The sequence below is a fragment of the Taurulus bubalis genome (assembly GCF_910589615.1).
Source record: "Taurulus bubalis genome assembly, chromosome: 15".
In the NCBI taxonomy this organism is placed as follows: Eukaryota; Metazoa; Chordata; class Actinopteri; order Perciformes; family Cottidae; genus Taurulus; species Taurulus bubalis.
In genome coordinates, this window is record NC_136603.1 from 6,358,055 (window position 1) to 6,374,209 (window position 16,155).

General features: G+C 38.2%; 1 protein-coding gene across 1 annotated transcript in view; it reads right to left on the minus strand.

Moving 5' to 3' along the window:
• Positions 1 to 2,151: 2,151 nt before the first annotated feature.
• The window catches only part of pth2ra (parathyroid hormone 2 receptor a), a gene marked incomplete at both ends in the record, with an annotated part of 37,731 nt that continues 23,727 nt past the window's right edge, over positions 2,152 to 16,155 (minus strand). The window contains 6 exons of the mRNA XM_079230345.1: positions 2,152 to 2,538; positions 3,551 to 3,592; positions 5,765 to 5,903; positions 8,727 to 8,821; positions 12,306 to 12,372; positions 15,046 to 15,106. Coding sequence (XP_079086471.1) covers positions 2,152 to 2,538; positions 3,551 to 3,592; positions 5,765 to 5,903; positions 8,727 to 8,821; positions 12,306 to 12,372; positions 15,046 to 15,106 — 791 coding nt within the window. The remainder of the gene's footprint in view (positions 2,539 to 3,550; positions 3,593 to 5,764; positions 5,904 to 8,726; positions 8,822 to 12,305; positions 12,373 to 15,045; positions 15,107 to 16,155) is intronic.

Sequence of the window (16,155 nt, forward strand, 5' to 3'; positions counted from 1 at the left end):
AGGGCTGACACACACATACACACACACACACACACACACACACACACACACACACACACACACACACACACACACACACACACACACACAATGTGGGAAGATGTATTATTCAAAGGGCTCCTTAGAAACCGTTAAAATGATTCATACTTTTTGTGGTAATTCTTTTTCTCAGGTGAATTGTAAAACAACGATTTGTCCATCTTATTATTGACAGCTGGAATACCAACAAGCAGATTGCCAGGTTGTTGTTGAAAACATTTATCATCACTTAACAGGGTAGTAAGACAAAAATAATGGCAAAGGAATAAAAGAGAGAAAGACAACACATTTCAAAAAGAAAAACAGCAATAGCATTTAGCACATAAACAAGACATGTTAAAAATATTCTTTTGTACAACAATGATCCTATTTTTGCACTGCATCTTATGCATTGACAAACATGCATGCACAGGCACAACAACTTTAAGCGGCCTTGATGTAGCCCTTCACAGTTAGCAGAAAGTTGATTTAACGCTAAAGGCTTGTCTTAAAGGGACAGTTACAATAATACATACTGTTCCTCTCACCTGTAATCTGATTTATCAATCTAGATTGTTTTAGTGGGAGGTGATTTGATAATAATACAAAAGTAGATTTACATCAGTTGAGGCTTGTGCTCGTGACAGCACAAGATGTAAACATTAATGGTGATCAGTTTGGCTGAGAAAGAAAATATTTCCGGAATTACACTGCTCACGAAAAGGTACGTGGAATATTTTGAGTATGCAGGTCATAAGTAGCACGGTCGGTAAGAGCGAGCTGTCTCTTTAATGTCACATTTCTTTCTGTCGCTGACTGTGACAATTGCTGTGGCCTTGCTTCCAAGCAGTAAACATAGCAAGTGAATCCACAGATGTCAACAGTCCAAAGTAATGAAAAACCACAGATAAAAGTACTCATACATTCCATTTAGTTCCACTGGCAGCTGCAGCTAAAACGTTTCTCTTCACAAAAGGAGCCGATTCTACAAGCAAGCACATTAATTCACCATGACACTGGATTTGTCCACAATAAGGATTAATCAGGACCCAACTGCCTCTTGCATGACAGATACAGTAATCAGCCGCAATTGTAATCAAGCCAACAGGAGGCTAATAACCTGCTGTAAATGGCTTTAAATTACATTTAATATGTCGCTTTGGAACATGTGGAGAGTATAAAAACATTCAAAAAAGAAATGGTCACCACATCGACACAATCCATGAGTTTTCTTCTGCAGCTACCATGCTGCTGTTAACTTTTATTATAAAATAAATAATAATGATAAATAATAAATATAAAATTTATTTTCTTACCACACGTTTCCCCAGTCAATATTATTTCTTTGTATTTTTCGTAAGTGTTTCTGAGTACCTTTCACTATGCTTGGATTGTCACTTTCCTCAGTTTTGTTTCTCAAGGTAACAGCAGGAGAAATGCAGTTTACTGGAAACATAGAAATACATTTTCATAAAGTCAGACCAGCACAATCCATGCAACAGCATGTTTTCTATTATTGACATCAGAGCACTGCGGCAAAGCCCTCCATTTAGATGTGTTTTGGTTGTTGAATAAATTGCATTTCATCTTTTGGCACCTCACAGGGTCAACGGACATATTCATCATGCCAGGTTCCATGTTTGTATTAAACCCTTGGCATTGATGTTTTTATATTTTCCAAACAAATATGTAATATTCTTTTTCATAAGGGGGTTCAAGACATTTTTGTTTTTTCTTGTAGTCAAACATTTGTTTGCCCCTGATATCTTCCTGAAGGAACACTCTGTAACATTTAGGGAGATTCATTGGCAGAAAAGGAAAATAATATGAATGTTTTAATGAGTGTATAATCATCTGAAACTAAGAATCATAGTGTTTCATTTAGCTTAGAATGACTTCCGAAACCAGACAATAGACAATATTTAGATATATTTCAAACTTAAATTCTAATCCTGTTCTGAATTTATTTGCAGATGGGTATTTTGTTGGTTGCAATCTACAACACACCACTAGATGCCACTAAACCTCACACACTGTTCCTTTAAGAGTTTCAACGGCCGTGGCTTGGAGAGGATTGGGTCCACCACCGATCTTTGTCATCGGTCTCTGCTGCATGTTTTAACATTACGACTGCTACAGTGTTTCCTCCTCATCCTCCGCTGCTGCATTTGTAGTAAAGACAGGCAGATTTTCCTTCAGCGAGATATCGTCCACCCGCTTGGGGCCGCTGTCCTCGGGTTCCTCAGGTTCCTCAGGTATGGATGGGTCCGAGTTACTGATCACGTATCCTGGGAGGGTGCTGATCACGGAAGGACCTGTGCTTCGATAAACTCGGCTTGAAACGAGCGTGGTGGAGCGCGTGGAAGGGCCGGCCCCTGCCAGGTGGGACTGGCTGCTGGTGCTGTTGTTGTTGATGCCAACGACGACGGAGCCGTAACGGTAGCGGCCGCACACCACCGGGCCCTCCCACTCAAAGGCCAGGTTCCAACGTGCCCATGTTTTCTTTATCTCTGTCTGGACCTGATAGGATGGAAAGAACAAGAGGATATAAATATCTAGAAGTATGCTGCAAAATTAACTTGATTTGATCCAGGCTAATTATTTAACAAACTACAAATCTTTAAATGTGGTTTATTTCTTTTTATGTCTTTTGTTTTAGACTGCTGATACTTCAGTGTGGAATGTAATTGAGCGTATAAAAACTTCTGCACTGTGACAAATGTTAATATAAGCAAACAATTGTCTTCTAGGATATGCAGAGCGAAGTACAAGTCGGTTGTGGCCAGCGCCCTGTACTTCGCTATTGGAGCCGGTGACACCAACAGACTTAACAAGCTAGTTAAGAAGGCCGGCTCCATCATCGGCGGCAAGCAGGAGTTTCTGGAGCAGGTGGTGGAGACGAGGACGCTGAAGAAACTTTTGTCCATATTGGACAACTTGGACCACCCTCTCTACCACCTGCTGCAGGGCCAGAGGAGCACTTTCTCTAACTGATTCCTCACGCTCCGCTGCAAGAAGGACCGTTACAGGAGAACATTCCTGCCGACAGCAATACGGCTTTATAACAAGTCACCGCTTGCTAGTTCCTCTGAAACCCTTCCACATTATATGAGTAATATGCTCCAGTGTAACACAATGATGCTTTATTGACCTCTATCCAATTGAAAATAATCAGTATCATTTTTAGCTGTTTCATTGAAGTAACTCCAAACACCATGGAGGATAAAAGCAATGCTATCCAGGATACAATGTGGATAACAAAAGGCAAGCGAGAGAAGAACAGACGCGAATTGTTGCCAAAAAGCACTTTTTTTTTTTAGATTTAGCGAAGTAGCTAATGTTACTTTTTAATTCTTCGGCAAGAGCCTTGAATATGTGTGCCACTGGAGTAATTATACCTGTTTTCAGTGACTTTGGTTAATTTAAAAACAAATTTAAAAGCATTCTTTTTTTTCTTTTTTTTTTGCTTTAGTTTCTAGTGTTTTTGCTTCTTCTGTGCAATCAATGGCATTTGGAAAAACGATCCACTCACCTCTCCGTTGCAGAAGCAATAGATAATGGACACAAAGAAGCCCTGCAAGGAAGAGATTGACATACAAGTTGTGAGCTCAAATCTCTTGAGAGCGAGTGAGAACAAAACGTCTACAATGCAATGATCACAATAAATGATCACATGCCTTCTTATCTCCAATACGACACGATCTCAAAAGAAGGATGTTCCAGGTCATCCATAGCTTTGCCTCAAATAGTGCTTATCTTATGAAAGAAAAAGAAAGGCAGAAATGGTAATCTCTCTCTCTGTGTTGCTTCTGACCCGTTTCACCTTTTGTCCTTGCTCCTCACTACGATAAGAAGTTACAGGGGAGACACAGTGTCTTGGTCAAAATGTGGTTCATGGGAAGATGTTACGTTGTGTGTGTGTCCATGCATGTGTGTTTTTGCACGTGTGAGTTCCTTGCTAACTTTCTTTGCTGATGAGAGACATCCGTACAGCGCTTCTCTGAGAACTCTGAATCAACAGTGTAAACCCTCACAAACAAGAGGCTTTGGCCTAAAAGGAATATGAGATGCTACAAAGAAGGGCGAAAGAACATTAGGAGGGAATAAAGAGACACAGGTGGATTATTTACCATCACTAGGAAATTGTCTGTGACATACTTACATAGTGTTTACTAAATGCAGACAAGACTCCTTTCAACCTAGAAGGCTGAACAACCAAATATTCCAGGATATCTTTACAATTCAGATGATATAGACCAACAACATAAAAGCTGCAAATAAACAAATGAAAACGGGCAAAGCTGCTGGCCCTGACAGTATTTCACCTAAAGCCCTAAAAGTAGAAATAAACTTAACAACATTTTATGGAAATCCGTTTCAGCCACACAAAAAAAAAAAAAGAGAGAGATAGAAAGTCATAATTATGAGATAAAAAGTCATAATAATGAGATAGAAAGTCGAAATTTCGAAAAAGGCTTCCATACTTTTTGGGGAATTTGGGACAGAGGGCCACATTGTGAAACTGAAGTAGAAAGTGAAGTTGGATTGGACAAACCCTCAGAAAACCTGCCACAGAAATCAAGCCCTGAAATGGAGCCCCCGAAGGTGAAGAGCTCACCTCCAGAACAGCTGGAGAAGAAGTGCGTCGGGGAATCGGCTCAACCGAGTGATTGACAGTGTCAATGGCTTAGAGAAGCAAAGTGCTATACCCAAAGAGTTCATGGCTAAAACAAATACAAAAGTGTGACTAACTACAGGTAATCTGCTAACTTGCTAGTGTATGATCAGTTTCAATATAGTTTAGATTGACCACCTTTTCCTACTTGGGTCAAACATTCAGTGCACTGCAGAAATACTTTTTTAATAAAGCAAAGAAATACCATCGACTTTATAAAAGTGAATCTTTCCCCCGTATGCAAGATAGACCTCTATAATTAATTTAAAATGAATTCATTCATAGAGCATGTGTGCATTTTTTTTGTCTCCTGAAGTGTAAATTAATTTGCTTCATCCATTTTAATTTCCCCATGGAAGCTTTCTCTCAGTATTACAATAGGTCATCACTTAAAGGCAGACACACTCAACACTATAGGCCAAGAAGAAAAATCGTGTGTTAGGCACGAACTGTAATTAAATTGTAATTATATGAAAAATATATTTAATATAATAATAATAATATAGAGGAAAGGTCACACTTATCCATAATTTGAAATAGCTAATCTAAATGTAGAGATAGCCAAATTATGACTCTGAATCAGACTCATCTAGCTGCTTAACAGAATAATGAAGTTCAGCTCATCAGTTAATGATGAGCCCTTAAAGTGTGTTTTTTTGTGTTCAATCTTTAAATTGTAATTTCAAGAATATATATTTCATATAATTCAAGACTTGACCAAGTAATTGTGTTGCCAATACTGCAGTCCTGCAGACATTCATGCAGCCAAGTAACTGCTGATTTGAAGGTAAAAAAATATTTATTCTTATTTTAACTGGCCATGATTAATAAAATATTGTAAACAAACTCATTGAGTGAAAGAATAGAACCAGACAGTTCCACTGCAGTATATAGCGGGCCCCTATTTAAAAATCTTTTTTTTTTTCAAAGTCCACACATGGTTGGAGTAGACTTATAGTCCTCTTTTGGTAATGAAGGAATGTGTGTGCGTGCATGCGTGTGTGTGTGTGTGTATTGCTGTTAACGGGCATTGTGAGTTAAGTGTTATAATAACTGAAAAGAAGTGCGTACCTGAAAGGAATTGAAGAACAGCTCACAGTACATGCGGACCTCCCAGCTGGATCCTTTAAATGTATGAGGCATCCCAACAAAGATAATGTAGTGGATGCCAAACACCAGCACTAACACAAGGGTGGACTTTGCCAGTTTCCTATGGAGACACGTACACATACAATACGCACATATGAATATACAAAACAGAACCCAGCTGCTTCGGGTTCTTGTGGTCAATACAATATCAGTATTAAAGAATAATAGCATTAAATAACGGACTATCAGCCAATTCTTTGACATGATCCTGTGGCAGAGTTTATTATTCTTTGGATCATCGTAACAGTACATTTAATATTGCTGGAAACTTAAAAAAAAAAAAAAAAAAAAAGGAATTGAATCATATTTAATTGAAGAACATCTAAGGTCAAATGTACATAATCGACAGCCAAATTAATAATTATCTCTACAATGTACTGCACTAATTATAATATCTGCAAACATATACACCAACGACACTTAGAATATAATTCAATACTGGCTCTAATGTAGGTTTAATGTGAATGTGGTTGGAAAATTAGCAGTTCGATAAGAAATTGGTCTTTATGTGTCAAAGACAACGTGCCATGGCATAATTTAACAAACGCATTTACTTGGCCATCTTCATACTGTATGTGTGAATGCACAACACAAATGTGTGAAACGTGTTTCTTTGGAAACAAGTGGAGTTTCACATCAAACCAAATGAAAGAAGCCATGTTTAGTAAGTACATACATTTGTTAATGCAGTTAATGGCTTCTAACACCCTCGATACTGAGATCAGTGATGATTTTTTTGTTGCAAAGCTCACATTCCTTCCACAGATTTTAATGAGTACAAGAAAATAACTTGTTCTTCTTGGAATATTAATTTTAACACATTTGGTTTGGCTTTTTATAAGCGACTAAAGTGATTAAATAGAATATTTATAATATTGCAAACCAGGAAATGTAAAGTTGCAATGAAGTCTAGTTTTTGCTTAAATCTCTGGCAAGATACTGGAGCTATCACAATGTTAGTGGGTAAGTTTCATCATAATTGAAATTCTGTATCAATCTTTGAGCCGTCGCAGTTTTCGAAAGAATTTCGGCGACAGCTATTATCCCTCACCTCCAACTTTATGAAATGTGCTGCGTTTGGCTTCCATCATGGCCTCCAGTTTACTGCAACCAATCATTTTCATCTTTTCTGACAGTCTGCTTATCTACAAACGCAAATGTTTTCATCTGACATATTGATTCCTGCACCTGCGGAATGTGTGTGTGTGTGTGTGTGTGTGTGTGTGTGTGTGTGTGTGTGTGTGCGTGTTGTTCACACTACACAACTCGCTGTCTTGCGCTTGGACTCTTGAAGCTATTGTGGTTTTGACACAACAAGATTGACCAAAACTGGACAAACTCTACAACATCTTCCACCAGGAGCAGGGGTCAGCGACCTTTCCTATCCAAAGAGCCCTTTTGCCCTTTTTTCCACACAAAAAAATGTGTCCTTACATTTTAAACCCATATCTTTTGCTACGTGAGCTCCGCAAACGGAGGAGGACGGATCCGTGTTTACTAGCGGACGCCTCACTGTCTCATGAGCTGCCACAGAACCAGCAGCAGGAGTTGAGTCTGGAGACTTGATCAGCTTCCTGAAAGTATATTTACTTTGCTCAGTTTACTGCAGCAGTTGAGGAATCGCTCTTCTGCAGCTTGACACCTTTCAGCAGATGCTTGTTCTGGAAGAGAATTAAACACTTCACTTTCCTCCGTGACTTTTGTTTTTTCTTAATTTATCCATTGATAATTTAGCGAGGGCGGGGCTCTGAATCACGAGTAGCCACCTGCAGGGAAAGAGGCTTGACAGCTACATGACAGGATGTGACGGACATTTTAGTTAAAGAAATATTTAAACATTTATTTTGATTTTTAGTGACCCAATATTACCTAAAACTCCAAGATAAGAGGAATTCCCTTTGAACGTTTTTCCACTGGGCAAAAAAAAAAAACGACCCCTGACCAGGAGGAATCCCAGATGATATATTTCGTCTCCAAAATACATTTTGTCACAGCTCCTGTCCCTTCAACCCGGGTCTTGCGCTCTCATTGGCTGCATTTCCACGACAAGACTACCCTTCAGTCATGGGATTTGTTAACAATGACAACAAACATAAATTAACACCATATCCTTCCAGACTGAATACTGGCTTCCCCACGATACAAAAATGGCTAATTATGAAAGTGCCTGATGTACGCTGACCAGCTGAATCTCTTGCTTTCCCCTTTTTTCAGTCGGTAAACCCACTCATTGGCATGAATGGGCACTCTGGGTCGGGGTCTGCACACCGATTCACTTACCTAATGGATATTACAAGCACACACACAGGGTTTCAAACCCGGGGACTTTCCCGGTGACCTTGGTGACTTATCAGACCCTTTTAGTGACTTTCTGCTGGAGTGAACCCAGACAGCGGCTCCTCTGCGTCTCTCCCTCTATTCTCTCACCCAGGCGGGAGGGAGTTACTATGGTTACGGGCTTCGATGCCGCCAGGTCACTTTGCAGAGGCTTCACACAAAACCTTTTTTTCTGTGTGAGAAAAATGGTATACGTGAGCCAATGTGAAGCTCTAATGTGAGATAGGCCCGCTGCCCGCAACACAAACAGCCTGTCAAAACAAATGCAGGTCTCTGCATGACCTCTGTGCGCCTGCTAGTCAGCGCTGAGGGAAAACCGGTCACCGAGGAGAGGGGAGATGGTAGAGTCATTGACATGCAGAGGTAATAATGTAGTAATAACATGCATGGACACGGTTGAGCTCATATGTTATGTTTACATTGAGCCAGTCAGTCACTTGACATTGTGGTAACTGAACACAACCTTTTGCACACAATTCTGCAGCACACAAAGCTACGCCAACAAAAAGTGGAGCCCTGGTTTAGACGCGCTCAGCTGAGAACAAACCTGTACTGTTTCCTGGTGTCGTATCGCCCCGCGTTTGTCGCTCGGATTTTGGTGGCCAACACTCGTACGATGTTCACGAACAAGATGAAGTTGAGCTGAAACAGAGGAACAGAGATGGAAAGCTCTTCATGTATGCAGTCGGTGCTCTTAGTTCCCGTTACTATGATTGATATAAATAAATAAATGAGGAATAAATCATTTTTAATCGTTAATGACTTCAACCTTGTGTATTAATACAAGAGCGTTCATGTTTTCAAGAGTGGACGCTGTACTTGTCATTCATTTCATGTCCACAAAAGACAGTTTTACTGCAGTTCTATGAAAAACAAAGAAAATATTATTAAAGCTGAAATCTGTAGATTTCCACATATTTCACTTATGAATAATGCGAGGGTGAATGCAAGTACCACCTGGTATCTGGCAGAGTGAAATGTCTCTAATCTGGTAGCACAAAAAACTTGTTTGTGTGAGTCAGACAAACCGATTGGAACATTTTTCGCTAGAAATATGGACTGTATAGTATAATTGTAATTTTATTTTTATCATAAGGTAAGATGAAACGAATATTGAGAGGACAAGCACATGGCACATGACCTATTGTGAAGTTCTTTGTAGGCAATTATAATTCATAACAGCAAAAACAAAAAAAGTATTTTTTTTAGAGATATAAGGCTAAGGCAAAGTAATTTGAAAAATGCAAATTGAGGTTGACGTTTTCCACAAGCAGAGGCTGAACCCCTGAATCTCCATCATCCTTTTAATCCTCCCTTGGTTCAGCCTGAATGAGAAGATGGTAAGAAATAAAGCTCCAGAATACAAATAACAGGCCAACACAAACAAACAAAGAGTTTTCCCTAAACCCTGAGCTCCTTTAAAGTTGCATTCTTTTGATCAAACACTAATACACGGATACAAATAAGAATTGACTCAAGTGAGTATGCTTGACAGTATCAAGGAGGACATGCTTCACTTATAGTTAGAATACATCTAAATGAGAAAACGTTATCTCACACTGATTTTGTGCAATCAGAGGAAAAAGTAGCACCCACAGCGTTTAAAATCAAATCAAACCATTTCCTTGGTACACAGGGCTTATGAGATGTCTGTTACAATATCTATGAAGATAACACTATGTGACAGGTGTTTGGCATGTCATTTACCGCAATATTAATCCATTTTAAATTGCCTGGAAAACTGAAATAGAGATCTAAACACGGCATCTTATCTCATCTTAAGTTTGATACACAAATTCACAAACAGCTACGCTTCAATTTTGTCTACAGGCTATCCACAGAAAAGTAACCCAAATAATATGAGGCACAATCAAACTTTACATAACTATTAATATGTAAAGCATGTTTTCTAAAGTTGAGAAAAAGAGTAAGACAATACGAAAAAAAAATTTTTAGGTTGTGCTTCACAATAATGCAAAATTCAAATGCAAGTTTTAATTCAAACTTATGAGAAATAAATAATAATTAAAAGTATAGATTTAATGATGCAACGTGTTATGACTAGCAACAAAGACAGATCTATATTTAAGTTGTGAATACTTGTTAAATGATATCTAGTTTCATAGATGGATATGAATGAATACTTCCGTATTGCACAGTTCCAACAAAAATGTAATGTTAATGCCATTTAACTCTCACGATGTAGGTATGACAGCATCCTCTAGTTAAATAAAAAGTATACAGCTAGCAGCTCTGTAAAGCTGTACACAACAGGGCCTTAAGCACAATGCTTACGCTAGCATGCTAATATGTTATATGGCATTTGGTCATTGGAATAAAACGTTCACCAGCTTAACACTAAAGAGTGAGAGATAAACGTGTTGACTAGCTCATTATACACAGCAGGGATCATTTCAATCACGGACCTCCACCTTTCCTTGCAACTCTAATCAGAGCAAATGCATCATTTAATACAAATCTGAGCTGTAAAAGTGGACTTTCAGCCACTGCGGCCGCAGCTAAGCACTTGGTCACTAATTTCGTCAAGCCGTTAAGAATGTGATTGATACATAAAGAGATAATATAATTATAATCATAATAAGCATAATCAGAATTAATTAATCATAATTATGGAGATTTAGTAAAAATGAGAGCGGGGGTGGTTTTGTTTCAAAGCCTCAATTTGTTGTTGGAACAGCTGATAACAACACAGTCCAGAAAAGCTGTTAAAAAGGTTTTGGAGATTGAAACCATTTATTTGAATGACATTTTGATGACTATACTTTCAAAATGTAACTAGTGCCAGAGGATCTGCAGGATGGATTTCTGGACAAAAGCTACTAAAAAGTCCAAATCCTTTGCATATTCATTCTCATACACCGGTCTACAAACAAAGTGCCAACGCAGTGATGGCAGTTTGTGTCTATATGGGAAGTTCATCACAAAAATGTATCACAATTCAACCGGAGGGAGACATGAATATGTGAACCAACCCATGAGTCAGAAGGATCCGTCCCCTGGGGACCGAGGATGTCCGTACAAACATTCTCTCGGCAGTTAAAAATAGTAGTTGAGATATTTGACTCCGACCATGCATAGATCCTGATTTCTTTAATACAGACACAATAACTTTCTTTTAATTAGAGGAAGATACAGAAAAGGAGCATTTTCTACACATTTAATATTTTAGTCCATCACTTGTTCTGCTCCTCCCTCTTTAGAATAACCAAGAGATCATTAAAAACTTGCACATTACTTTCGGTCTCGTCGTTTGTTTGCTTTCGTTGGCTGATGGCGTTGATTATCTAGTAATTGGTTCTTACTAACACATACATCACATTCAGGTTTTCTTTAACTTAAAGTGAGTCTGGCCAGTTGGCTATTATACATATTCTATGTTGTGCATTAGTTGTACAATTGCAAATAGAATGTTTTTAAAATATGTATGTGGACACATTATCTGACTATTAAATGGTTACATTTAGCATCTTTGAAGAAAGCATTGAATCTCGACTTTAAGTGTCCATGTAAGGAAATAATAAATAATAATAAAGACGTTTCCGTCTCATCACTCCTCCATTAGGATGCAAACAATGAGGTCATCTATGGAGCCAAATCCAGGACAAATGTTTTGTTCACTTGAAAAAAAGATTTGAACCCGAAAACAAAAGATTAGAAAAGAGTGAAAGTTGAAAATTGAAAGTCGAAAAAAACCGAACTGAATCAAAAATATATTTAACCCCCAAAAATTGAGGTTCAAATCTTTATTTTCAAATAAACAAAACATTTGCCCTGGATTTGGCTCCACAGACATCAAGCAGGAATCCGTGTGTAACCGTATGACAAGTGTGGAACGATCTGTTATATGAACGCTGCCTGCTCAGAAGCTGAAAGGAGAGTGACATGACTACGGCTACTTACGTTTATCATCCCCAATGAAGTCATATTCTGGATATCATTATCACAGCATGGCACCTTTATCCTGAAGTCTTTCATCTGATGGGACTAAATGCTGTCCTATGCTGTGAATTAATAATGATTCCATCTTACTTCAGCCTCAGTCAATTTCCTGGCAACTTCTCAAGCTACAATCGCACAGAAAACTGTATTTCACACACACTCTTACCCCGATGGCTGTCAGAATGGGAACCTGGTAGATCCACTTAATATTACCGGCACTTAACTCCCAACATCTGCAATGAACACAAGTTCAGAGGAGAGGATGACGTTAGAATAGCAGGAAAAAGAAGAATGCAGTTGGTTTTATTCAGAAGACACGTGCAGAGAGTACAAATATAGCAAATAAATGATTACGTTCAGTTGGAAAGAGAAAAAGAGAGGTTTGATAATAATTTTTCAATTAAGCAAGAAGTACAAAGGCAAAAGGGAAAGAGAAATCTAATATTCTATGTTTTGCAGCTTAGTGTCCTGGTTTCTCCAGATGTTTTCCTTGTTTCTGATATCTATTCTTAAATAAAAAATGTAGACTGCGTTCACCTGTAATTCATCTTGGAGCCCTACTATGACAAAAGAAATGTAGCGAGCGACGGAGAGCGAGATAGTGAGAGGTTGTACGGAAAAGTGTGAAGGAGCTTAGCCTGGCGCTGTCTTCATATATGAACCATCACAAGGAAAACGTGCATCATGAACACAAACATATAGCTCCCCACAGCTCGACTGTTCCCGGGGATTATGCAAACACGGATTATGCAGACGTGTCGCAAATGTTGAGCAGGCGTCGGGTGCCAGAAAGTGTACTTTGTATGTTACGCAAACATCTCTGGAAACACAACCCCAACGTAATGTGGGGGAACTTGCATGAAAGTAGAGTTGCTATGCATTAAACACAGAAACGTCCTACACTTGGTGAGTGTGGTCATCTGAAATAGTAGAGAATATAAAATGGATGTCTCTTTCTTCAATTTATTAAGTACTGCTTCCCCAAAAGGCCGTGAATATCGTTAGGGATGATTTCCATCCAGCATCTCCTCCTCTCTTTGAAGGTAATGCTACCTTGAAGGTTATATGGACAACGTTGCTTTATTAATTCCAAGTTATTCAAAACAAAGACAGTTGGTTCCCCGAGGCTGTCAAGAGTGTTATGTGTGAAATGTTGCTTTCACTGTTGCTCATTGTTTGTCTCACTCCCTTGGGGACTGAGATAAAGAGATGAAGTTGACCCAATTCACCTAAACTCAGTGTGCTTAAACAAGCTTAATGGGATTTCCACAACCATTTATTATGACCAGTCATTTCTGTGATAGTCACTTAAAAGATCAAACGTCGGGGAACCATCACGCAGCAAATTAGCTTCTAGAGTTCACTCACATGAAAAATATAATACAATAATATTTAAGTGTAGACCTTTTGTCTGGAGAGACTTTAAAGCTTCGAGAAAGAAAAATTGTTGGTGGAATTTTTTTTGGAGTGCATTGACACCTATGCTCGACTAAATCTGTGAAGCTCCCAAAATTCAAGAATAGGCATATTTTTAACAGTAAGGAATTATTCTTACTCAGCCTTTCAACATATTGCATCAGCTCAAAGACGTCTGTCCAACTCAAAACAGTTCTCAACAAAGATAAAAGCTTAAATTGCACGCTGTCATTTCCCTTTTTAACTCTAGAATCAGCTCGAAAGGCTTCTTCGCAATCTTTGAACAGGAGTGAACTGAATAGTGAATGCTATTGGCAGTTACTAAGACGCAGAGGGAAGTCATATTTGGCAGGAAATATGATCACGTCAGAACTTATTAAAATCAGCAGTAAATGGAGATGGACCTTTACAAGGATACACATGCAGTACAAGTTAAACTAGATTGTACGGCTGTTGGAAAAATAACTGTTTTTAGTATGTTGTGACCTTAAAGGTCACAGAAAGTTTGAACATAAATGGATGTTTCAGGTCCTTTCTTGCTTCTTTTGATTGTAACACCATATGTTACTTATCCTCTGAAGATTCACACGCAACAAAGGGAACATGAATAATGTTTTATCTTTTGTGTTTCTGAATTACACTTTAAACCAATTGTACACGTCATTGTGTGTATATTTGGTCTGTTTGCATGGTTTATTGAAGGCCCATCAGCATGCAGGCATGTGAAACTGGATAAATAATTATTTTTCTTATTGACATATCTCAGCCTTTGTCTGAACATTACGTTTTTCTGGCAATGTTTGCCTGTAAAATCATTACCTGTAAATCAAAAGAACCGATTCAGAACATTTTTGAATTATTTTTCCATTAAGCATATTAATTCCCTCATAAAAAAAGTTATCATGAACAGTTCACTCGTTATTTTATAGCAAGGAGATTGCTAATGACAGTTATAATAACTAGAAAAGTCATTTCGTGCAGGAAATGCAGTGTCGATGCAGACAGCTTTTATGCTTTACAAAACATTGCTGGAAATACAGAAATGTATTGCCAGGAAACCACACTGTGGAAATGAGAGAATCCCTGCAGCCAAATTCCAAGAGACTATTATAGCAGCATATTAATGTCCATGAGATATTTAACAATCACATACAGGTGTAATGCGCGATGTTCATATTCTTTTTCATATCCAGTTTTCTTAATATATCCAGTTTTTGGGCCATTAAGTGTACCTGATATGACAACTTTGAAATGTTAAGCTCCTATTGCAATTACAATCATGCACATTTAATTGGATTTCACTGATGATTCAAATGTCACCACAATTATGCAATAATTATACCATCCTGAAATTCTCTTTGTGTCTCATTTCATGTTTTTATTCAACTTTTTCTTCAGACTTATTGACCTTTTTTCAAATCTTGGTGTTTTCTATTTCTGTTGTGTACAAGAAGACCTTTATTGAGACAAAGTAGGAGTTGCTCTCTCACCTTGCATCCGCCAGCGTTGCCCTGACAATCGCCCACACTGCCACAAAAACAGCTGGAACACCTAAAAATTACAAAAGCAAAAAAAATAAAAATAAATAAACTGTGCTGTCGTCTTGATGACTCATGCTTTTTGTTTACCTGATTCATGGTTATGGTCACATTTCACATTCCCATTTCATTTCTAATATATGGTATCAAGGAAGGAGAAGGATGATGCAATAAGACTCTGAAGGAGGATTAACTCCCTGAGGGATTGTATGGAAATCATTGATGGGTGGAGAGAGAGGGCAAAACTCATTTCACTGGTTAAAACAAAGCCCTCCCCAGAGATATTACTTTCCCCTTAGGGCTGGGCGATAAATCAGTATCCATTCATTGGAATCATGCTGTGATGAAATCATATATATCAATATATTATGATACACAATTAGGGTATCTACATTAAAAACAACTATAAACTACATTTCTGATTATTTTGCAGTTAAGTTTTTAATTAAATGAGAAAATACTCCAATTTCAAAAAGACAATGTATTTCTTGCATTGCCACAAAACATGCTATATCGTGATCTATATCGTTACCGAGAAATTAAATGACCTCCATAAGCTTGTAGCTTATATTTGACTCTGATGGTGAAAATAAAACGTTGACACAAAGATCTGATCCCCTGTATATTTTCATCTCACTTTGTGCATGGTCCCCAATTATGTTTGGACATCCCTTTTAAGGGCATCGCACAATTTATATGATTTACATTTTGACATCTAAACCCATTTTTTTTCCATTTTATTTTTTGCACTTTAATAACGAGTGTATACAAAGACACAGACCACCAACCCCAATCGTAGCCATTATTCCCTTTGCCAAGGAAGTTATGTTTTCAGTTGTTTTTTTCGTCTGTTTCTCATCAGGATTACAGATAAACTACTGGTGGAAGGTTGCAGCAGAAACACAAATATAGTTTCTCTTACCCTGACATTGTGAGATAGAGCATGGCCTTGAGGGAAGCTTTCTCCCTCTGCGAGTGCCATTCCAGTTTTATATGTGATCTCAGACACTGACAGCATTTTGACAGATGTCATCGCTGAAGATGTGTGTCAACTGTCAAGAA